The sequence below is a fragment of the Cyprinodon variegatus genome, unplaced genomic scaffold (genome assembly GCF_000732505.1).
Source record: "Cyprinodon variegatus isolate N-32 unplaced genomic scaffold, C_variegatus-1.0 Scaffold7, whole genome shotgun sequence".
NCBI lineage: Eukaryota > Metazoa > Chordata > Actinopteri > Cyprinodontiformes > Cyprinodontidae > Cyprinodon > Cyprinodon variegatus.
The window spans coordinates 1274539-1298587 of NW_015150460.1; the positions used below are offsets into that span (position 1 = coordinate 1274539).

At 38.0% G+C, this 24049-nt stretch overlaps 1 protein-coding gene across 3 annotated transcripts in view; it reads left to right on the plus strand.

Moving 5' to 3' along the window:
• Positions 1-24049, plus strand: part of syt1 (synaptotagmin 1) — a 245221-nt gene that overhangs the window by 175855 nt on the left and 45317 nt on the right. For 2 of the 3 annotated variants that reach the window (XM_015376079.1, XM_015376088.1), the window contains 2 exons: positions 13713-13885; positions 19666-19791. In XM_015376079.1, the coding sequence (XP_015231565.1) occupies positions 13713-13885; positions 19666-19791 (299 nt within the window). The remainder of the gene's footprint in view (positions 1-13712; positions 13886-19665; positions 19792-24049) is intronic. The other variant, XM_015376098.1, reaches the window with a different exon arrangement.

The window sequence follows — 24049 nt, forward strand, 5'->3', positions numbered from 1 at the left end:
ATAGTGTTTCTTGCAGATGCAACCTCATCTAAAGTACTCAGCAGACATGTCAAAGGATTCTAATTGTTTTTCTGATTACTTTATTTTAATGTTATCAAAATACGCTTACGGTAGTTTAGGAAGGAAATAATCCCCTGTTAAATGTTTTTAAATAATCACAGTTGTAATGTTACTGGCAGATCTAACAAATAAAATAAATGGTGATGTAGTGTTTTTAAAGATTATCAGAGTATCTTGTAAGTTTTATTTAGTGATCCTTATCATCCCTGGGGTATAAAGACAATGTGAAAGAGAGGCTTTACTTGGTGCTTAAGGGGCAACTGCCTGGAGTTTGTGTTGGGATCTGACTGCTGGGATTTCTGAGTTACTGGCTTGACCTCTATTGAGTTAGACTTGGACAACTTTTATTTTCATTTTGTCAAATTTCATGACATTGTGGGTGACATGGGTGACATGCATGCGTTGTGAGTTAGGTGTTATTCATATCTATGCCTCTCTTTGCTTGGGTTCTGCTGCTCCTTTGCTTCTCTAGTGACCTATCCCCGTTTAGAGCATATGTCTGCTCTGTCGGGGTGCGTGGTGTTTTTCCATCTGGGCCTGCTGCAGCCTTCATGAACTGAGACTATCTGCCCTTTTCTGCTCTTGGCTGCTAGGTGCCTCAGGTTGTTGCCCTTCACACCCTTCCAAGAGCTCCGTACAATCAGGTGGCAAATGAATAACAAAAACACAGTTAAAAAAAAGTGTAATATTTTGTTCAAATAAAGTGCATTTCTATGAAGTCAGAGTTACTCTATGTTTGTGTCAAAAAACAAGATAATTTTATTTAACCTTAGCAAAAATATGCACCCTACTCATAATGCCATTCCAGTGAATGTTATTTTTCTGACTGGGATTTTAAAAAGAAAAATAACAGAAAATTCTTCTGTCTGTATCGGATTTTCCTTGTGAAAATTATTAAAGATCGCTTAGCAGCAAATGTACGAAGTACTAGAACAGAATAGAATAAAATAGAAAAATCCTTTTATTGTCCCACAATGGGGAAATTCTACAAACATAGGTGCCAAGAGGCATTAAAAACACTATTCTATTAATCTAGTTAACTTTTTTCCTCAAACATTTTTTATTGAATATCTATAATATATTTTCATATAAAATTAAGGTTTTATATTAAGTTTTTCTTTGTCTGGATTGCTGCTGCAATAAAAGATGCCGCTCTTGTCTTACTAGGGATGTCAATGAATGTTGTTATCCTTTGCCAAACTAAATTATTCGATAAGAAACATCTCTTCCATCAAATCTTCCACGTTTTCATAATCAAATCTCTAAATAAAATGTATCAACATCTGTGCATGAGTCCATGACTTTCCTTATCATTTTGCATAAAGCCAAACATGGACATCTGAAGGATTTATTTTTTTATCAAATTCCCAAATTTATTCATGAACACAGGTTTGTGTGAAGGTAATATTATGAAGATGGCTTAATTTCTTCAACATGGACACTATTCTACAGATTAAGTTGTAGTCAGTGTAAAAAAAAAAACCAAAAAACTCCTCAGACAAAGGAATGTTTATCCTTCACAGGAGGCAATTTTCCCAAAATAAAATCCATTATTTATATTAAGATAACTCTCCTGGCTGCAGCTATAGAGATTTAGGTGTTTTCTTGGGACGTGGTGTTGGTTTGAAATGGATCCATGTTTGAAGGTCAGTGAGGATTTTTTATTTCAGAGGATTTTATCTGACTTTTGCTGAGAATGATCTGCCCTCTGGCTTCACATTAAAAGTCTAGGTCCAACATAGTTTTCCTATCCCTTCGGAGGCAGATGTTTTCTATTTATTTTCATTTTTTTTTTACCATTTATGAACTTATCTTCCAAACTCCTCTGGTTGAAAAAAGTTTTCTGAGCTCATCCAACAAAAACCCTACTGACCATCATGCAGGTTGCCACTGCTCAGTCATACCTATTACTGTTTTCTATCACCTCATTCCCTCTATCAAAAGGAGGGGACTTTGCTCTGCTGTGCTGCCAAGCGGATGATGAATGCCCAAAAGGCTTGTTTACTCTGTGGAATATCGACGGGGTCTGGGGGAAAGTCATGCAGCAAATTTAACAAGAAAAAGTGAGAGCAGAAGCTGCATGCCCAGCACCGCCTCTCCACCACAGCTGCAGAAGATCTTCTTTCAGGCTTATAACCCAATTTAAGCTCCATGGGCTTTGAATGTGTGGTGGCATGAAGCTGTCACACAGACCTAACTCGCTGCTCAATTTCTGTCCGTCATTACAATTCTAAGCTGGGGATTTTTGTCAGCCTATGGATCCTGCACTGCAAAAACTAAAGTTATATAAATTATGACAAAATTCGCATTTATATGGAAGCCACAGTCTTTCTTTTTTATATAGATATATATATATATATATATATATATAAAGTTCTGCACTGAGAAAAATAATTCAACCATTTTTGACATTTACTTATCATATTCAGTTGCGTAAATAAATTGTTTTTTTTATGTTAGCAGGGTAGGACATGAAACAATTGTCTTAAAGTAACTTAACATGATTAAGTAAATGCCAAAACAAGTTGCATAATATATTTCAGTGTACATTTCCATTTAGTTTGCAGGCTGCTGTCATCATCCTCAGATTGTTTTTAGCTGTTCTTTCTGACATAACTGCTGTAGCTTTTTGCTTTAACTTGGAAAATAAATAATTTAATAATTCTAATTGGTGCACCAACATCTTATTTTGAAAAACATGGCTGTTTTTTGTTTTGTTTAGTGGGCTACTTGGGGAAACATAACATAAAAGTAAATAAAGTCCCCAAATTGATTTATTACCAATATATATATAAAGAAAAAAAAACAATAAGCAAACAAAAATTAACTGTAATTGTAATGTTTTCATTTGTTTTTTGGGGGGTATGAACAAAGAAACTGATCAGCATCTATTTCCATTTCTATCAAAGAACCCCTTGTCTCAGGGTAATATATACACATTGGTTTGTTTTTCATACTTAATCTCTAAAAAGAAGAACAGCAAAAATGTTAACCAGTCATTTATTGCTGCTTCTCTTTAACTGGGCACCCTGCTACAAAGAGCTCAGTGGGAACCACACCAAAACTTGCACATTCTGCTCACTGAACACAACTGCTGGCTTTATAGCAATGCACTTTTGAACTTAATAATCTCAGAAAATGTAATATAGAGAAAATCAACCAGTGGATGTAAACGATACAAAATTCATATCTTCTAACAGCATCTATTTCTCCATATAACAGAGATGCAACCTGAAAAATAAATGCTGTAAAATCTTTTCCCCTAGATAGGAATGCTCCTCCTTAAGCTTGGCTATTCTACTCTTAAAATCAGATAACTGCTTCCCTTATTAACATAAATAAAAAGGTGTTTTTCAGCAAAGAAAAACTTAACAAACATTTAAAAATAAAAATAAAAACACCCGTTGATGGTTTCAGATGAAAATACAAACTCAAACCAGTTTGAGGAGAGAAACTGCATATTATTCAGTTAATCTAAAATAAAACCAGCACAAAGTTAAATTGTTGTTTGAAAGTGTCTGGACTGATTTAACAATATGACTACTCACAGTCAACAGACAGCAGGGTTTATTAAAGAGGATTATAGAGTAGGATCAGCAGGAGTCTTTGTGTCTTCCTGCTGGCTGGTGAAAGATTTCATCATCCATCATTGTTTTAGGAAAAAATCACAAAACCTCGACTTCATCAGAGATCGGTCAAAGGAAGAGAAGTTTAACTTGGCTTTTACAGTAAAATGACCTCTGACTCTGTGGCTCCTTAAAGTAATGAAATACAAGGACTGATGAGAACATAAAATGAATTTGGATATTTCCAGTGTTTCTTAACATTAATATTTTTTCTTTCACTATATTACACTAAATAAGGTATAAGAATATATAACAACTATCTAGAATTTTGTTTGATATCTGTAGATCATCTCAAGACACCATACAGGCTCGAACTCACATTGGGATTCTAACCACTAACCTCCAGGAAAATATTGCTATATATTTTTGAAGATTAATGTCCTTGTCTTTGGATCTGATGATGAACAGGATGTTAAACAAACTAATATATTCCTAAGCAATACATCAGCAATTATGGAATGTGTAAGTTTCTTTAAATGTAAAAAAAAAATTAAACCACTGTTAATTATTTTCTTAAAGAAGAACAGATTTGTGCTTTGAATTATCATAATGATTAAGCAATAACGTTTTGATTAAATGAAGTGCCTTGGAAAAGATTTTTTTTTTTTAGCTTTTTTAATATTTTGTTCTGTTGCAACATCTAACGTCTTTTCTTGCAATTGTGCTTTTAAATTTCTGAATGTGTGGCATGCATTTGCATTCAGTTCCCATTTTCTCTAATATCCCCAACTGAGATCTAGTGCAACTGCCTTCAGATGGCATCTTTTTTTCTAAATGGTGTGTAATTTGTTATGGGTAAAAATACATCTGTTCAATGAGGACTTTGTTAGAGATTGTCATTGAGCAGGTCAGAAAGAAGATTTTGGAGCATTTTAAAGCTGCTTTGTAGATCTTATTGTTCACTGTTGATACATCTTCTGGAAAAAAAAAATAATAATTGCAGGCTGGGTCATCAGAGCACTCAATAAGATTGAGCCAAGAGGTCTGTATTAACTGTGGAGGAGCTTTAGAGATCCAAAGCTCATCTGTCAACATTAGTCAGTGACTGCATTAGTTGTGTTCTACAGAATCTGGACTTTATAGGAGGTTGCAAAAGAAAATGTATATGTTGAAATAAACTTGACAACTCAGCAGTTGGTCCATGCTTGTTATGTTGTTAAAAGAAACTCAGAAAATATCATGTTGGCAATACACCAGGTAGGGAAACGGGAAACATTGGTAAGAAAATGTTCTGGTCTAATTAGACCAAATCTGAACATACAGACTCATGTTTAAAATTTTATGTTTGATAAATCTAGAAAATGCCAACCTTACAGAGAGGGTTTTTCTTCAGCACCAACATTCTAGTCAGAGTTGATAGAGATGAAGGGTCTACAAACAGGGCAATCCTGGAAGAAAATATAGTAGATGCTGCAAAACACTTAAGACTCAGGTGGGAGTTTACCTTCCAGTGGGACCTAAACATTTTACCAGAGCTACCATGAAATGGCATAGATCTTGAATCTGCAACTTAAGAGGCACATATTGCTCTTGAGCTCCACTACACTGACTCTTATACTTTAAAGAAAAATAAAATTATACAGAGGCAGGCAGTGATTTTAGTAATAATAAAGTGTCTACATTTCTACAAGAAAATGACCTAAATGGTTTAAGGGACTTTGTTTAGCCCTTAAAAGCCGTCAGGTGGCAAATTAGTAACAGCCAGAGTTCAAGACTGAAGCAGAATGGAGAGATTAAGAAGATATTTTGTCCCAGTCGACAGTTTAATGCTTCTTGAAGGACTGAGTTTTTATTAATATTATTATTATTTTAAATCTAATTTTGTGTCTTTCCATCCTATTTTATATGTTTTTATCTTTGCTATTGTGCAAGTGAATTCCCCCAATTGGGGGATTGATAAAATAACGAAAGAACGGACAGACGGACGGACTGACAGCAGGGGTGGATATAGGAAATTTGGGGCCCTAGGCAAAGACAAGCATGGGGCACTTTGAAATGGGAATACAACACATAAAACAGATCCATTATAGAGATACAGACATTTTTATAGACTAGACACATTATTTGTTGTAACTTTTGTTCCTCTCTTATCCTTTTTCTTGGTGTTTTCCGCTCTGTTTAATTTTTCCCTTTTCTTTTCATATTGGCAATGTGCACAGCTGACTTTTCATGCTGTCTCAGAAGGAATGAAATGATCTGCTCATCTGTTCTCCATTTTTCATTTGAATTAAATTATAGCTGCATGAATCATGACAGCAGACAAGACAGAGGAGAGCAGGAGACGGGGTTATGAATCTACTTGCTATGGAGAGCAGAGTTTGGTGCTTTGAAACGTTGTTGCCAAAGTCTCCAGTAATTTAATCACAATGAAATGTGAATTATTTTTCTTTTTTAAGTATTGATATGCTTTTTTTCCACTTTATTTTGTGGAAAAGTGTGAAAAGGCACTTTAAAATGTATTTTTAATGAGGTGAGTATTTATAAACTTGATAAATTAAATGATTTTTTTTTTTTTTTTTTTTTTTGCAGTGAACCAGTCAATGTTGTTGCTCTAGGTAAATTGTATTAGGTTGGATGAAGGGTAAAGAAAATCCTACAAAATTCTCCAAATGGGTAAAGCTGATAGAGGCCAAATCCAAAAAAAGACTTAAGGGTTGAGTTTGTGAAAGACTAATAGAGAGGGAACACTACTTCAAATGATTGCAGCTGCAGTTAAGGGTTTTTGGGAAAGTAAGATTTAATCAGAGAAGTTCTTGTTATCATCATCTTTCAACCCCGGTTGTAGATTCAGCTGCAGTCATGTTTTCAGCTTTGTCAAACCACTGCGGGCTAAAGCCATAAGCAGAGTGTTGCTCTTATAGGCATAAATAGATATAATGTGAAGGTTAATTGACCAGCAAAGTCCTGTCACACTGAATTACTGTGCCCTGGAAAATGGATATAAGCCAGATGTAATATATCACATACAAAAACAAACATTTACAGGCACTTGTTAATGTGTCAAGCATGAAAATTGTCCTTCTGATGTAAAGTGCTCGCTATTAAAAGTAAGAGGGGAGAGGATGAGTAAGAATTTGACTCCTCGTACTGATTAGATTGAGTCGGAGCAGACGGATCCGATAGAGCTTGTTTCTATTTTGAAGATCTGTCTTTAGGCTTTGGTTGCCTTTTCCACTTAACATGACAGTTCAGCCATAATTTTTAAAGATCTACTGCCCCAGATTAAAGGTTATTCAGCTGTCATCATCAATCCAAGTAACAGCTTGTACAAAAAAAAAAATCAAAGAAGGAATAAAATAATCTCAACTAATTAAATGAAAGGTTAAAATGTCAGTCACATAATGTAGAAATAAGCTAAATAGGTGCAAGAAGCACTAATTGATAAAACCAATGCTCAATGTGTAAATGTGTGCATGAATGGGTGAATAACTGACTGAAAGAAGTGTAAAACTCTCTGGAATCATTTAACTTGATAAAGCACTATACTAATAAAGGCCATTTAACAATTGGCATTTTATTCACGTTGTTCAGGTGGACAAATGGTACCAAACTAAACGAGGGAATTAATAGAAAATGTACACAAAGCTGGTGGAGAATTTAAAACTAGTGTTGCACCGATACCGATACCAGTATCGGATGGGGCCCCGATACTGCCCTAAAATGGTGGTATCGGTATCGGCAAGTACCAACAAATAAGGCACCGATACCATGGAGCAGCAGGGGAGAAAAATTGTACTTCAGGGCCACCGTACATCACCTGTGAGCTAATGAGGAGTTGTGCAGCTCTTTCAGTGGTCGACTGAGACAGCCTTACCGCTCTCAGACTATTCAGTTCTATTCCATAATGCTAAAAAATCATCAATCATTTTCACTTCAGCAAACCTGAGTTTTAATTGCTTTTAATGATTTTTCTTATTTTATATAAATGTATTTATAGAATTCTTCTTCCTTTAAAAAGGTTTTTTTAATGTACATTTCTTCACTGTGTGCATCCCACATTTCTGTTACCAAGAGCTGCTGTAATGAGTTAATTACTAAATTGTGTTATCACTACAGTCTACTTTATCTTTATTTTATCTCATTATATTAGCCCCCCAGCAGGATCATACCCTGGGTAGTGAGCCACATTCCTCTATAGTTGTAGGGGGAAAAAGAAAAAAAAAATGTATGGTGCCCACATCAAGCAAAAGGACTAATCCCTTTAGAAATGTTAAATTACTGAACTGAACAAACTTTAGTTGCAGAAAAGTTTGATTCAATCAATATCTAGATAAAATAATATCAATGACTTCTGCGCAATGTAGTGCATGAAGAACGTCACAGATTCTAAATTAAATTATGTTTTTGCTTCATTCTCTTCTTCACCATCCGGAAAACTGAAAAATGTCTTGAGCCTCAAGGGAAAGCAAACATGGATTCCACCATGCATGTCCCGCCCATCAGAGGAACTCTATTTTCCATGCCACGTTGCCACTGTGCAACAAGAGATAAGTGTCTGGAATTGGAGTGCAGCGTGCCCGGCTGGCAACACTTCCGCTTGCTCCCTCTTTCACTTTCTCACTCCTTTTCTCTCCAGAGAAAAGAAACTCAGACAATGTAGTTAATTAGGGAATGCTTTTATAGCTTTCTGGGACCCAGGTTCCTTTAATTAAGGAACACTGAAGTGCCTTTCACTGGAAGATGTGCGCTTGATGAATAAGATAAAGCCTGAGTTTTTTGCATAGATTTCAGCAGTAGCAGTTTAAATGGCATTCTATCAGGCTCTGAGCTTTGATGAAATATGCCAACATAGTGACATAAGTATCTATAAAGGATTCATGTTAAATGATGCTTTCATTCAGGAAAAAAAATAAAAACACCAAGGCAAGTGATTACTTTATAACGGTACTTTTTCAAAACGTGTTACATCTCTGAGAATTTGCTTAAAAGCTTGTCTTATCAATTTCTCTGGGGTCTGCATTTGTGACAGCAAAATAAAAGATCGATTTTGCATCCAATTAAACATTGACGCAAGATAACAAGTCAACATGAAACATATATTCATGCATTAAGAATATAATCTCTGACTTTTTTATGTATAGAGACCGGAAATGTGATTAGGAGAGAGGAGGAGATACACAGCTAAGGACTCGAACCAGTGACAGCTGCAGTACAAAATCTCCAATAGAAATTTGTGAAATACAGCTTCTGTTTGAGCATGCAAGGTGTATAAATCTGATAACATGAGCAGTGCAGTTTATGCCATATAAACTTTGAGGAGGATGATTCCGAACGAGGTCTTTCCAGTGTCACCTCCATTACCATGACGCTCCGAGGCAAGGCTGGAGCTGTAGATCCTCAAGTTATTGTAGAGCATCACTCACTGTTTTTCCTTGGAGGAGAGTGCTTATTGATTTTGTCAACAGAGAATCGATTTCTCTTCTTATTCTCTCTCACCTCGTCCCTCAGCAAAAGAACCACAGCTAAGTGCTAGTCAGCACAGCTCCAGGATGAACGGCTGTGACGTAAAGTTTATTCTTTCTATTCTAAAGGGTGTTTCTGGAGTTTTTATGAGATCAAGTTTTCAGACGACCAAACTTTAGCCAGGCTCATTGTTTTGTAGGGTTTGGGAGGATTTTGGGGGATCACTCTCAGAGAGATGGATTTTGAAACGTTTTCTGTGGCTTTTGCTCATGTTGATTTATTTATCAAAGCAAATACATCTGCCTAAATTAAAGGTTTCATTTAAGGAGAGGGGGGGTATTAGATGTCATGATTTTACAAAGTTCAGACCCAATTGCAGAAAACCGAACAGGGAGACCAGGGAAAAGGTTTAACGGGTTTTATTGAAGAGGTAAAACAGTAGAGAGAAGTGTTGCTCTGAACACACTGCTCAACCGGAACTGAAAAGTGAGGGGAAGACACAGTGGTTAGTTCAGGCTCAGTGGGGAATTTGACTCGTGAGCTTGGAGAAGAGGATTTGGTTGCTGACTCACGTTTCCAAAGAAGTAGTTGAATCCTTGACTCCTGTCTGTGTGCTGTAGTTCCAGTGTTTGTCTGATTCGGTGGAGGGCGGAACAGGGATTACCCAGAACGCAGTTGTTAGTTGGTGAACGAAGAAACTGACTGCCACTCAGATTTCATGCGGTACTTGAACGGGTTGTAGTGGAGAATAATCCCTTTCTCAGTGCGAAGCTCAAATGATCTCTTGGGGAAAGTGGATCCAAACCTCCTGTTTGAACCCCAGCTCAGTTTGAAGCTCAGTTGATCCTTCCAGGGAGAGAAGGTCAGAGAAATCCAGTTTACAGGATGACTGCCTGCCAAGAGGCGAAGACAAAAACAAAGTTAAACTCAGGTTGACAAAAACTCAGTTTGACTCAGCAAAACTCAGCTTGGCTAGAGTAACCAAAACTGGAAAACACTCTGGCATCGAGGTAGTGGCAGTCAGCAGCTTAAGAGCACTCCATCTAACGAGGAAACCATCAGCAGGTGTGTGAGGAGGCGGACCAGAGCCAGACGCCTCCTGGTGGATGAAGGGAGACAAACACAGAAACACAAACACAGGAGTCCTTACATTAGGTAGTTCTGTCTCACATTGCTTTGTTGCTTCTCATACACTTTCTTGCAAAGGTATACCATCTTATTTTCAGATTCTATATAATGGAATGCCTGAAAGTAATTCATGATTATGAAACAGAATAAGTAGTAAAGTAAATAGTGAGAAAATAGGAAAGTGGGGCATGGATTTATATGGCGGCCGAGTGGTTAAGGTATAGGGCTTGGAACCCTAAGGTTGTAAGTTCAAAAACCACTGCCACTCTGACTCTCAGAGCAAAGACCCTTAACCCCCGATTGCTCCCTGGGCACCACACATCAGAGTACTTGTGACAGTGCAATGACATGAAAATGCTGGTCAGACTAAGATGGAAGGGGGTGCGTTGGGGGCTTTAAATTACTACTGTGTGGCAAAACAATGCTTTTGTCATAAAAATAGGACCATTTCAGATTAAAGCATCTTGTATACAGTAAAAGACGGTGGTGTGGTAGTCTGATGGTCTTCGCCTACTTTCCTGCTTCAGGATCTTGCTATAATGGATGGAACCACAGTTAAGTGAAACTGACACCATTAACTTCCTTCTTTTGTACTTTGCATGTTTTTGTGTGCATATGTTGCTCGTTGACTCTATTCTGTGGTCACTTTCATTAGAAAGGAACTCATAAACATAACACAGTCCTCTCTAGGACATTGTTATTTTCCATTTCAAATTAACCCTTTCTTTACTGATATCTTGATTTGTGGGGCAGTGGCTCTCTATGGGGTTTGCCTTAGAGATCGACAAGCACGTGATCATGAAGCTTCTGCCCAAAAACACTCCTGCCCTCAATCAACTTCGCTAATGTCTGTTCTTTGGCTTACAAACGGATGAACTGATGTCTTTCCACCCGGACTTCCTAAGATATGGTGCCACCTTTTTCACCATTCAATGTTCCATTGATTAAATAACTGTGTACTTATGGGGTGGGAAAATCTTTGTTTTTCCAGTTTTGTATCTTACATTCGATGTCTGCTGGTTGGAAAGAAGTAGCAGTGACTATACCTGCTAGAAGAAGTCATCTGATGAGGTCTGACTATTTTTAACCCCTCGGTTCTCCTTCAGCCCTCGTGTTATTGTGTTGTTGACGTTGTGTTCCTGCATATAAACAGGAAGCAGGAAGCTCAGGCTGATGGCTGACTGCCGTAGAAATAGGTGTCACTGTGTTTGCATCTGGCTGTCATTGTGTTGGTTAAGCTGAGACTCTGACATTTTATGTGACAGAGGTCTGACTGCTGCTTGTCTCAGTTCTGGAGTCAGGGCCATGAAAGAGGCCAACAGCATATGCTAGAAGGAATAAACAGTGAATCGCATGGCGGTTGCATGAAAATGGATAATACTTTTTTGGTTTTCTGTGAATTGCTCAAATTTACCAGTTTCAACCTTTTTCAAAACAAAAAATAAACTAGTAATAAACATAGCTATTAGGTACTCAATGGTTTTTAAGATTTAATTTAGAAATATTAACTCAATTACTTGAGTAGGTTTAATTAGTTAATGACCAACAATGGTGCCAGGAGGAATATGACTGGGAGTGAGGGTGTTTTTTATCTGATCTAAACTAATTTCTGATCCCAGCCTTTCTGCCTGCTCTGCGCACTCTCCAATCAATTAAACTTTCCCTGGATTGATGCTAAAGATTTTTTGGAAAATTTTACACCCATGAAACCATATTTTATGTGCAATTTGACTAGTTAAATTACAAGCTGTATGTTACTCAGGCTGCTATAAGAATCCCCATGACGGGGAAGTACAACAAAATGAACTCCACCATAACCTGACAATGATTCAAAAGAAATGCAAGCCTATAATATTTCAGCCTGCCTTGTTCGTTACCTGAGCAAGATTACCTGGACATGGCCCATTTTAAAGAAGCTTGGGAGCCAAACAGAGAGGGGAGCTTAATGAGTGTGTGAAAAGGAACTGTTGGAAGTTACCAGTAGAACTTGAATGTTGACCCAGAAAGGACTGAATTTGAGTTACAGCTTTTCACTCATATTCATCCAACAAGAAATTGAAACCAGTGTCATAAGGAACAGAGTAGAGAGACTTTCATTTGCGCTAAAATACCCTAAACATAGTAGCTAAAAACAATAAAATGTCTTTTAGTTAAAATCATTGTTCCACATTTTTGCAGTGAGTCCAATTCTACAGATGAGCTACGGATATCATTTATGTCAAAAAGTCTACAGATATGTCGACAGAAAGAACAAAATTGACAAATAAATTAGGAACATTTACAGTAGCAGACATTCAAAATGGCCTTCTCAGTCAAACGCCAGCGGAATGGCAGCCCACTTCCATGCAACTCCCTGCAAAATCCCCTCCAACTTCAAACCACTGGAATGATCCCCTCCTTCTCTTGGGGCTGCATATTTTTTTACTCTGACTCCACCCTTTCATGGAATTACAGGGTCTGACCAGGAGATGGCGCTTCTCTTTGGATCTTAATGTCCATAAATCCTGACAGAATATTTAATACAAAGATTGATGTTTAAAAAGTAATTTTAAGTGACCAGCCAAGGGGCCATCAAGGAAAGTAGGAAAATTTTCAACAGCTACTACTGTAGAACTTTTACTCATGGAAGTCTTCAATTCCATATTTTCTGTGCTGATTTTAAGCATACAGCTTTGCGTTCATTAAAGATGCGGTGCTGAAAAGAAATTAACAATAGTAATATAATATAATAAACACATAACTTATTCTATAGGTAAAGCGGTTATTAAGCCTTACTAGGTTAATTTAGCTGTGCTGAAAGTTGGATCATCATGATACAAGATTCAATATTTGTCCCTATCCCTTTTATTTCACAAATAGCCTGGAGGATTCCAGCAACATTCTTTGTTTAATAAGTAACATTATTTGAAAAGAGATTTTTGTATTTACTTGGAGTAGCTGTCTGATATAGAAACCAATAAATAATGTGACATACTTATTTATGACATAAATAACAAATCAAAATAACTCTGCAAAGGAGAGGTGAAATATTGAATTTAAGGTTTGTAAAACTGCATAGAAAAACTGTTTGTAATATGACGGATGTAAGGGTTTTTAAACCCTGTCTAAGATGAGTGCATCATTGGATTGTCATGGTCACACCTGAATTAATGCCCATCAGCCACACCTGTAAACCTCCCACCACCTTGACTCACTGCTCTGAAGCTGATTGCTCTGAAAGCGTCAGCCGGACTAAATCTTTTGTTTAAATGGCAAGTGGAAAATGCCAACATCTGTTACTTCCTCTAAATTGGATGAAGGTGTCAGTTGTTTTTTTTTTTTTCCCAATCGTTTCGGGTGTTCCACTTGTTGATGGGTCCAGGCAAGAGCTAGAGCGAAGATCCACACAATTCCCTGCTTTTATTTGACCTCAGTGTGTGTTTGTGTGTAATCTCCACTTTTCAAAAAGACATTTAACTTTAGCTCTTTCCTTATTTTATTTTTCTCTCTCCCCAGTGCCATCTTGGGCCATTGTCTCGATTGCTTTCGTAGCCATCATTCTGGTGTTGGCCTGCTGCTTTTGCGTCTGCAAAAAGTGGATTTTCAAAAAGAAAAACAAAAAGAAGGGGAAAGATAAGGGCAAAAATGCCATCAACATGAAGGATGTCATGGATGGGGCCAAAACCGAGGTAATGTCTCTTATCTGTTATCATCTCTAATTTAAAGTTATTATCACTTATTCCTTTAAAAATTTAAGGTTATACTACATTTTTTATATATGAACACAAACAAGAAGTTGAAGGTATTTCTCCTGAAGTAATTTGTGATATTTTATGTTTACTTCTGTTTGCATATTTTGGCTTGTTTTCTTTTGCAAATGATGACAAAGTTGTAATATAATCCCAAGCTACATTCAAGAATTTAATTACAATTGTATTGCAAACCTGATTGTTCCAGTGCTTCTTGCACTTTGTGTTGTATGAATCCATAAATATAGATAAAGCATTAGAGCTTTGGTCGTTTAGACGGCCTGATTTTAATCTCTGTCATCTCCTGCTTTTGGTTCTTGTGACTGGTTCTTTTTTTGTCATTAGTGGACCTGCTCACTTGTTGAAGAGTGTGAGAAGCTGTGTAATGAAGCGGTATCCACCCAGAGAAATGACATTATCAAACTTTAAACAAACACAAAAAGGGAACTGAACAAAGCTCCTTTTGTTCATCAGTGCAGAAGGCGAGGTTCTGATAAGCAGACTATGAATTGCCCCTACAGGGCTTCATTAAAGGTGCCATCTTCAGTCAACCCCCAAATGATATTTTGTTTAATGTGCAGCAACAACAGCTCTTCGATCAGAGATGGCTCTGAGACATGAAAAGAAGGCAGCAAACGTTTTTCTGAAATATGGGTTTTGAAAACCGACCCCCTTCACACCAAACCATAGACTGCGCCACAACTTCCAAATTGTAACCCTTTACAGTTCGTTCCTATAAGCTAGCTGTGTCAAATTCCCCAGAGCTTCCATCTCAGAACCTTCAATTACATCCCTGCTCCAACACAGCTGACTCAAATGGCTGAATTCCCTCAGCTGCTTGTAATTTAGCTCTGCAGGTGCCTTCTGAGGAGCCATTCATTTAAAGCAGGTGTGTTGGAGGAAGGATGTGAGCTCCCCTGGAATAGGCTATGGGGCATGAAGTAAGAAGTTACCCCTTTTGAGTTTGGGGGGGCAATTAACCTTGAAAGTTCTAGGTTTAAAGGAACAGAAACTATAAGCAGAACTATAAACAAAACAATAATTTTTTTTGCATGAGTCCTTTCAGGATGAGTAATGAGCTATGTGTAAAGTTGAGATGATTTCAAAGGATGACTCTAGGTCAGTTTTTTTCAATCCTGGTCCTCAAGGCACACTGCTCTGCATGTTTTGGATGTTTCTGAGCTTCAGCACACCTGATTCAGATGACTGCAGTTCAGCAAAGCCTGATAATCTGCCATAAATTGCTAACAGGTGTGTGAAAGCTGGGAAACATCTAAAACATGCAGGGCAAGGTGCCTTGAGGACCAGGGTTGAAAAACACTGCTCTAGGTGGTGTGATGCTTACTCTAGAGCAGTGTTTTTCAATCCTGGTCCTCAAGGCACCTTGCCCTGCATGTTTTAGATGTTTCCCAGCTTTCACACACCTGTTATCAGTTGATAGCAGAATATCAGGCTTTGCTGAAATGCAATCATCTGAATCAGGTGTGCTGAACCTCAGAAACATCCAAAACATGCAGAGCAAGGTGCCTTGAGGTAACCTGACTCCGCCAGATGGATTTGCTCCGCATATCCATCTGGAAACCTTCCGTTGAAGTAATTTTGGGAAGGGGCGAAAATACTGGTTAGCTGATTGGCTATGTTGGTGATAGACGGGCCAAATAAACCAATCAGATCAACGAAGCATACGACGTAACAGAGCGACGACGAAGAGGAGCCAATTGATAGATCAAACTCTTGCCGAAACCAGTCGGGAGAAGAGCAAAAAAATCTTTTCCTCTGATAAAAGCCTCCAGAGCAGTCTTTTGCTATTCTTTCAGTGAAGAAATACTGTGTAATTCCGATAAAACTTGGTCGATAGCCACGCTAACGCTAGTTTCATCGGCTGAAGCTGCCATGTTCTTTAGACTGAACTGTCGCGCTTCTCGTTGCGTCACACCTCAACCCGCCTCAAACGCTGATTGGACGTTTGTTTGGTGAATGGCTCCAAATTTTCTTCACCAGGAGAGTCTCCAGACTGATTAGCGAGTGAAATCTTGAAAGGTTGCGAGATCAGGATGGTCTCACAAGGCTATCTAAAGGACCAGGGTTAAAAAACACTGCTCTAGAGAAATCAGCAAACCTGCACCTTCTAGCCTGTTGATAAGGTAAAACAAGCCATATAGTGTTTCTTCCTTTACAGTAAGGTTGGAACTGGTGGTAGATGTGCAGAATCCTCCCACCTAAACAGCGCAATTCTGCAGTTGGTGAGGAGGCATCATATTGCATTTATATTTGCGGCAGTCACACTCTGATAGGACGATTGAATAAAAAAAGGGGATAAATTATGATTTAAATATTTGTTGTAGTTCATCTACATTAAAATGAAGATGATTGAAACTGGTATAGCTGTTTAAATCTGCAATGAAAGCCTTTACAGCCTCCTAACTCATAGGGCACAACTTCTATTACTTCCTGATATCCCCACTGCCTTTGCACAGCCAAAGATTGATTTTTAAGCTGTAATTATTCACAATAAATAGTGTAATCTCTCTTTTAAAAGAGTGTTTTTATGTGATCTTTCAATCTGTCTCTTTGGAGGCAATCAGTCATTTCTCCTGGTGTGCCCAGACTCTAGTGTGTTAACTCCTGTGTGTGGTTGTTTTAATTTGTGTTTCTTCCTTCTATGTCCTCCTTATCTGTGTTGTGTCTGATGACTGTTCGGGATGGTCACTGGCGGTAGGTTCCCAATTGCTGTTGGATCTTCTTAAGCCTGCTGCTCTGACTTTTTTATTTTCTAATAGCCTCTTGACAACAACTACCGCTCCCATAGAAACCAAATATATGTAACTATGCATACTGTACATGTTTATCTACTCTATATATGTGCGTACAACCTCCATATGCACATATATATGTATGAAAGAGACACTGGGTGCGTAAGAGCGAGGTTGAACCACACAGACTTTTTTTTTTGTGCCAAGCTGTCAAAGTCTCAGACTTTTTGAATGTTTCATTTAAAATTCAAATCAGGGCATAAGTAGAATGGTTGAGAGGCTCCATTACAACATTGCCTTAAAACAGTTTCATTGATCTACATAAAATGTTGCTTAATTATGAAGTGGTGGGAAAAAGATTCACATTTTCTTACCAATAAATTACGAAATGTGTTCTCAGCCCCATATATTCTGATATGCCCAAATTAAATCACCTGCAACCGATTGCATTAAAAGATCGGGTACTTTAGTATGGTGTCAGCTGTTCAGAGGTTTCCTAACAAAACAAATATGTGGAAAAAGGTGCTCTCGATGTTGAATTTGTGCACCCATGCACACAGTGAAGCATGGCCACAGGAAATGGGTGTGCTGGGGTTGCTGTAGTACCCCTAGTGGCGAGAGGGGGATTAAAATATATAAAAAATGCTTTGCAAAATTTATTTGCAAAGATTTTGACTTTTTATATTTAACTATTACATGTCTTTGGATTTTAATTTAATTATTTTGAGGACTAATCAACCCAGGTACACGGAACTTACGCTGTCATGGCAACGTCAAGCAAGCTAGTGGTCACCGAGTAAAGAGGTATCCCGCTCGCAGCAGCAGACTAGTAAATGTACAAAGTCTAATGACAGAAACAAGGAGGAAATATCGCACAGAAATGCATTTCGGATTTTTTTTTGGTAAACCACCACCAGTGAAGAAGAACACTAGTACCGCAACCACGACAACAGAGAGCAGCCAGAGTGAGGAGACTGTCCGCCCGCTTCTGATGGCAGTTGCACCAGCATGCCTAGTCCCAGCACCCGCAAACCCACCTGATGTAACAGAATTAGACAAGCCCTTCCAGCCAAATTGGCCTCGTTGTATCTTAGATAGGCCTATAGGCTCATAGGTCTTTTGTCCAAACTACTTCCAGCGGCCCTGCTGTGAGGTGTGTAAAACAAAAATTGCACCTCCATATACCATGTCTTTGGCTGAATCATGCTTTAGGGCTGCTTATCATTTACTATAAAAGAAGACCTGCTCAGAATTGAGGCAGAAAATAGATTTAACTATTTACAGACAAAAACAAAGCATGCTTCCCAGGACCTCATACTACACTGCAAAAAAATTTATTCTAAAAGAATCATTATTTTCTTAAAATAAGGGCGTTTTTTCTTGAATTAGGGAGGTAAGTGACAAAGTTTGCCAATGGAACAGGACAATTTGCATTTAAAATAAGAGAAAACAATTGCATTGTCTTTTTTCAAGTGAATAATATCTTATTATCTCATAATAAGGGTAAAAATACTCATTCCATTGGCAAATTATCTTGTCTACCTGCTAAATTAAAGAAATTATGGCTTATTTCAAGATTGTTTTAACAGTGTAGGCCGAAGGTTAATCCTCTAGCAGTATAACCTTCCTTCATATTCGGTCTGACTGCTTTAGTGAAGAATAATGGGTCAAATGTATTGACTCACACATATGATGATAATTGGGTTCTGCTCGTTTAGATTTTTGTTTCTATAAATCCTGAATTAATTTTCTTCCACTTCATAATCATTGGTCGATCACATAAAGGATATAATTACATTATGGTTTTTGGTTGTTTTAAGAATTTTGCCACAGAGTTTTAAAATTGGTGATGAAATGAACGCAGCATTTTTAGTTTTTTTTCTTTCAGCTCAGGTGAAACTGATCACAACATTCCAAAAGATTTTTCCTCAATCATTTTACCTGCTATGATTTTCTCTCTAATTGGATGAATTTCTGTCGAAAGCAGAGACCCGACTCAGAGACAGCTCCCTAACCAAGTCCGTGTTGTTCAGCCTCCTGCTTTCACATGATTAATTTAACTAATAAAAGCAGGCCCCAATGTGCAGTAAACCCCCTTTTTTACCAACACCTTCACACCCACCGCTGGCATGATGCTTCTAGCTACATCAGCATAGAGGGGGTACAGCTTTAGGGCTATGATGACGATGTATGTATGTCTGAGGTTGTAACCAGACATGGGAATGAGGAATCACAAAAGAGCACTGTTTTGTATGACAGAGAATGCTCTGCATGCCAAACGATGAGAGCCACTTGGGAAAGGCAACTCTTGACTCTGAATGACTGAGAACTAGTCTTTGCCTCTTTAAACGCATGTTTATTTTTTAATCTAACGGGAAACTCCCTCCCTCCCTCCTTACTGTCACCCCACCTCTCCTCCCCCCACCGGCACCACCACCTGTCACCATCACCTCAGTGCCAGGCTAAAGAAAGGCCGCTTTCACCTCTCTTCCAATGCCACTTCTCACATTTCCCAGTTTTCTTTGTTTCTTGCCAAAATCTTTATGTGCCTGAAATAACCATCAAAGGGAACTGTCCAACTGCTACTTTTTCTGAAAGCATCTCTCTCTGTTTCTGTCCTCCTTAAGTATCTCTCTGTCTCCTCATTGCTCTCATTTCTGGTGCCATCATTTGATCTTTCCTCCCATCAGACTCAAACACTCACAGACTGGTACAAAAGCACCAAATGGGACCAGGCCTGGGGCTTTAGTGCATCACAGAGCATGTCCTAATGTTAACTGCCGTGTTTTAGTGCTTGCTCCCCTTATCCTCCTCCCATCCCCCCTTTCCCATTTACAGTTTAAAACAAGTGGGGTTTTTACAGGACTAGGTTTTCGCAGGCAGCACCTGGGCGGTTGAACAGCTGGCTGGGTGCTAGCTCCTCGCTACAAACAGGCCTCACTGACTCTTGGTGGGTGTCTCCTTCAGGCCTTGAAGGATGAGGAGGATGCAGAGACAGGGCTGACGGAAACGCAGAAAGAAGCCGAGCCGAAGGAGGAAGAGAAATTGGGCAAATTACAATACTCCCTGGATTACAATTTCACTGAGAATACGGTAAGGATCTGTTCTCCAAATTACTGTGTGCTGGTTTTTCTTTTACTTTATTTATTGTTGTTTTGCAAAGATCACGTCTGGTAAGTATTGTTATATCAAGCTTAAACATAGGTCTGTGCTTCTTAAGGTATGCCAATGTTTCTAAAAGCTTTGGTTGCTAAGCTGCCAAAGGTTTTTATGACACATTTAACAAAGAAATTGCAAATTTAACACATTTTCTTCTGCTTTAGGGAGCATAACATAATAAAGAGCTGTCCTTCCCTCGACCCTTTGTTGTGCATTACTGGTCAACTTGCTAAAAGTGGTTTCTACATTTTTCAGTTATTACAAAAAAGACAAATTGTGCCATTTAAAAATATATCAGAAAATACATTCATGACAAAGAAACTAAAGGACTCCATCCATCAATTCAATTGAAATGGCACTGGTATAAAACTACTGTTATGACGCCTTTGTGTGGTGATTACCAAAGCACATAGTCCTCATTAAGTAGCTTATTTAAATGAATTTGTTATAATCATATTTTTACATACTAATAAGAGTAAAGCAACAAATATATAATATTGTGCACAATGAGAGCTTAAAAACTGTTCAGTTCAGCAGTGTGCAAGTGTGAAATGATTTATCTCATAGAGCAAATTAGGTTTAACATAATAAGGATGTAATATGCATTAAATGGAGGCTAGCAGTAGTTTAAAATGTATCAGATCAGACCAAGTTAATTAGACCACTATAACTAATAGTTGTGATCGTTACTCTAAATTGAGTTGGCTGCATCAGTCTCAAAATAATTCAAACTGCTTTATATTGGCTATTAATTATCCTACCAGCAGATAAGATAGTTTGATTCTTTTCTGTTTTTAATAAAAAAAAAAAACATTTTTTTTAAGAGATATTCTAAAGAAATAATTTTAAAACCTGCAGCTTTTCTACAAAGACCAGGTTATTGTTATTGTTTATGTACTGCTGCTGTAAGCAGAGGTACTGTAAGGGTACATTTTATAGCATTCTTAGATCTTTGGAAAGAAAGGATCAGTTTTCAGGAAAATAATTTCAGGTTCCAGGCCCTAGTTAAACCTTTTCCATGTCTGAAAAATTAGACTTGTCTCTGCACTGAATATTCCTCTGAACAGAAATCCTAAAATGTACACCATATATCAGGTGGTGTTAATGCTTAATGTTGTATACTGTACTTTCTACTTAGACTTTTAAAGACACATTACCCTGCCGGGATTTAGGTTGTGATGTCTCGTTTGTTTTAATCTTTTTTCACACTTGATCAAATACGGCCCCAGTAGATACCCATTTTCTGGTGAGAATTTTTATTTATTTATTTATTTATTTTAAAGGAGAATAAGGAATTAAATTAACTTCCTTTCAGCAGATGTTGCTCAAAAGATAATGGATGCGGTGCATGAACACACTATCCCTCGCTGGGCTACTTTAGTCCCTGTTATAAACAGATCTGACAACCTGTAATAAGGGAGTGATTCTTTCTGTTTCTATGCACCAAACATCGTTTCGGTAAGAGGATAACGGAATATCAGACTTTATATTTATGTCTATTAAACATTAGTGTTGTAGTCTAGACCAAACCAACCGAGACCAAGCAGTAACGAGACAAGGCCGAGACCATAAAAGGCAGGGATGTCAAACTGGTTGCAGAAAAGGCCGTGTGGCTGCAGGTTTTCTTTCCAACCAAGCAGTAGTGCACCAGACTCCATTCAACTCATAAATCCATCATGTTAAGGTTGGACTTACTTGATGTGATGACTTGTGTGCTATTTCTTGGTTGGAAAGAAAACCTGCAACCACACGGCCCTTTCTGGAACTGGTTTGACATCCCTCATAGAAGGTCTTGGACTCTAAAGGTCTTGGTTGGCGTTGTCTTGACTACAACACTATTAAGCGTCTTCAAATATGCATTGAACTGTTTTTTTGTTTTTTTTTCATAGGTTGGAAGATTACAAGTAATTAATTAACTATAAATAGTCTTTAAAGAAGACTGAGTGCATCAGCTTGAATTTATTAAATCTGTCTAATCCAAGCATATCTATAATTATATTTTATTGCCATTTCAACTTTGTAGGTAAAAAGACTTTGGTTGAAATATGGTCGTGATTTATCTCAAGAGGGCCAGATATATACATAGACTTTGATAAGATTCACCTTTAGTAACTAGCCATCAATAACTCTCCAGTCTGATAACTAACTCCTCATAGATCTTCCTTTGGGCATCATCTACACATTTTTAGTGAGGTTAATGTCTTTTCATAGGGAAGGCTGTTCATGAATTTTAATGTTAAACATCTTTTCTTTCATTTCAAAAAAGTGTTTGGTTTCAAACACTTTGCTCTTATGTTTGAGGTACAGCTTACGAAATGCAGGTAGTTTTCCCTTGTACTACTTCATGACTGCAATTCACCCGTTGGACAGGAAATAACTTGTCACACAGCATAATACGCTCAGATCAAGAAGTATTTCTTATGTGGTGAAGACAGCCGCCCTGATGTTTCTGCAGTTTCAAGCACACTGTGAAGCCAGTGATCCAGGCTTCACAGTGTGCTTTTGTACCCATTAACAAGCTTCCAAATAGATAATCCATCACTTATATCAGTGGAAATCCTTCTGTTCATTTAGATTACCCACATTCCTTGTACTGACCTGGTTTTTACCCATAAGTCAGAGTCTTTTGTAGCTTTGATCCCCTATAAGAGGTTAATGTTTGACTGCTTTATCCACTCAAAAACCAGGATTGACAGAATTTCTATACAACCAACTTATTCTGTCCTCCACAGATCTCCACAGAATATTTGTAAGGATATTTAGAAATAATACAAACCACCAAGGTCCAGACCTATTATAAACTAGAAAATACTGCAGCCTCTCCTTCCAAAGTGAAGCCAGTTTGTAAATTACAATGGACTGGGAGAACGTCAATAAAATAAATAAGACACTTTGAAGCTTTACTGACATTTTTCAGCATGTTCTGGAGACTTTAATATTTGGGAAAGGAAATGTTTTAGTCATCGCACCACAATAACATTGTTTAGAAGAAGGGTGCTCAAGTCCAGTCCTCAAGAGCTACTATCCTGCAACTTTTTGATGTACCCCATTTTTAACACATCTGAATAAAATGAGTGGCTCGTTTGCATGCCTTGACTGAGCTAAATGAGGAGATTGAGCCGTTCGATCCAGGCGTGTTAGAGAAGAGATGCATCTAAGACCACGTTCACACTGCAGCCTGAAGTGACACAAATTTGATTTCTTTGGCCCATATGCAACCTGGATTGGTTCTTTTCAAGACAGATCCAATTTTTTCCAATGCAACCCAGGCCGCTTGGCTATTTGGTCCGGAATCTGATATGAATATTATCTTTTCAAATGCGACCTGTGTCTGAACAGCAAGGTCGCACCCATACGACCTGAATGTCATTAATACTGACAAAGGTCACTATTCTGCTTCTTGCTACACAGCAGTGGCAGGAAAAACAACAACAATGGTGGACGATGATGCGGAGAGCAGTATTTATGTTTAACCATCTTGGAAAGATTGAGTTTTTAAGGTTGGGAAAGATCGCTAGATGTTCTCCAGCACTACCATCCATGTTTACTTCCGTAAACACAGAGCACACTTGCTTGTGACGTCATTGCGTCCTCTACTGCACATGCAGGACACTTAGGTTGTATGAATGCAGTTCAAACAGGAATTCACATACAATTCGCTTATATTTGGAAAGGTGAACGGTTACACAAAGAAATCAGATTTCACAAAAAAATCGGAATTAAGCATCAAGGCCTGCAGTGTGAACGTAGCCTAAAAGTTACAGGATGGTAGCTCTTTGGCACCCCTGGTTTAGAGGAATCAAACAACAGATCATACATCTGTTCTGTGATCTGAACATCTTTCTTATGCCTGCTAAAAAAAAACTAAATAAGCCGATATGGAATATGGGGTTCAAGTCGAACCATTGACACTTTGGCCCTGATCAACCTGGGGAGGAACTCGCAAACCCTGCAAGGACTGTGGAACAATTGTAACATGGCTTTTCTACAGGTAGCAAAGAGTGATACAGCAGCTAAAGCAGATCTACCAAGTAAATGTTAGTTTTCCGTCTCATCTCAGAAATATGTTAATCAGCTGCCTGTGATGCAGATAAAAGAATATAACGGTAATGCAGTCGAAGAACGTTTGGTTTGTTTCTATTTTTTTACTTACTGGAAGATGTAATATTGATAATAAAAACATTATGGACAA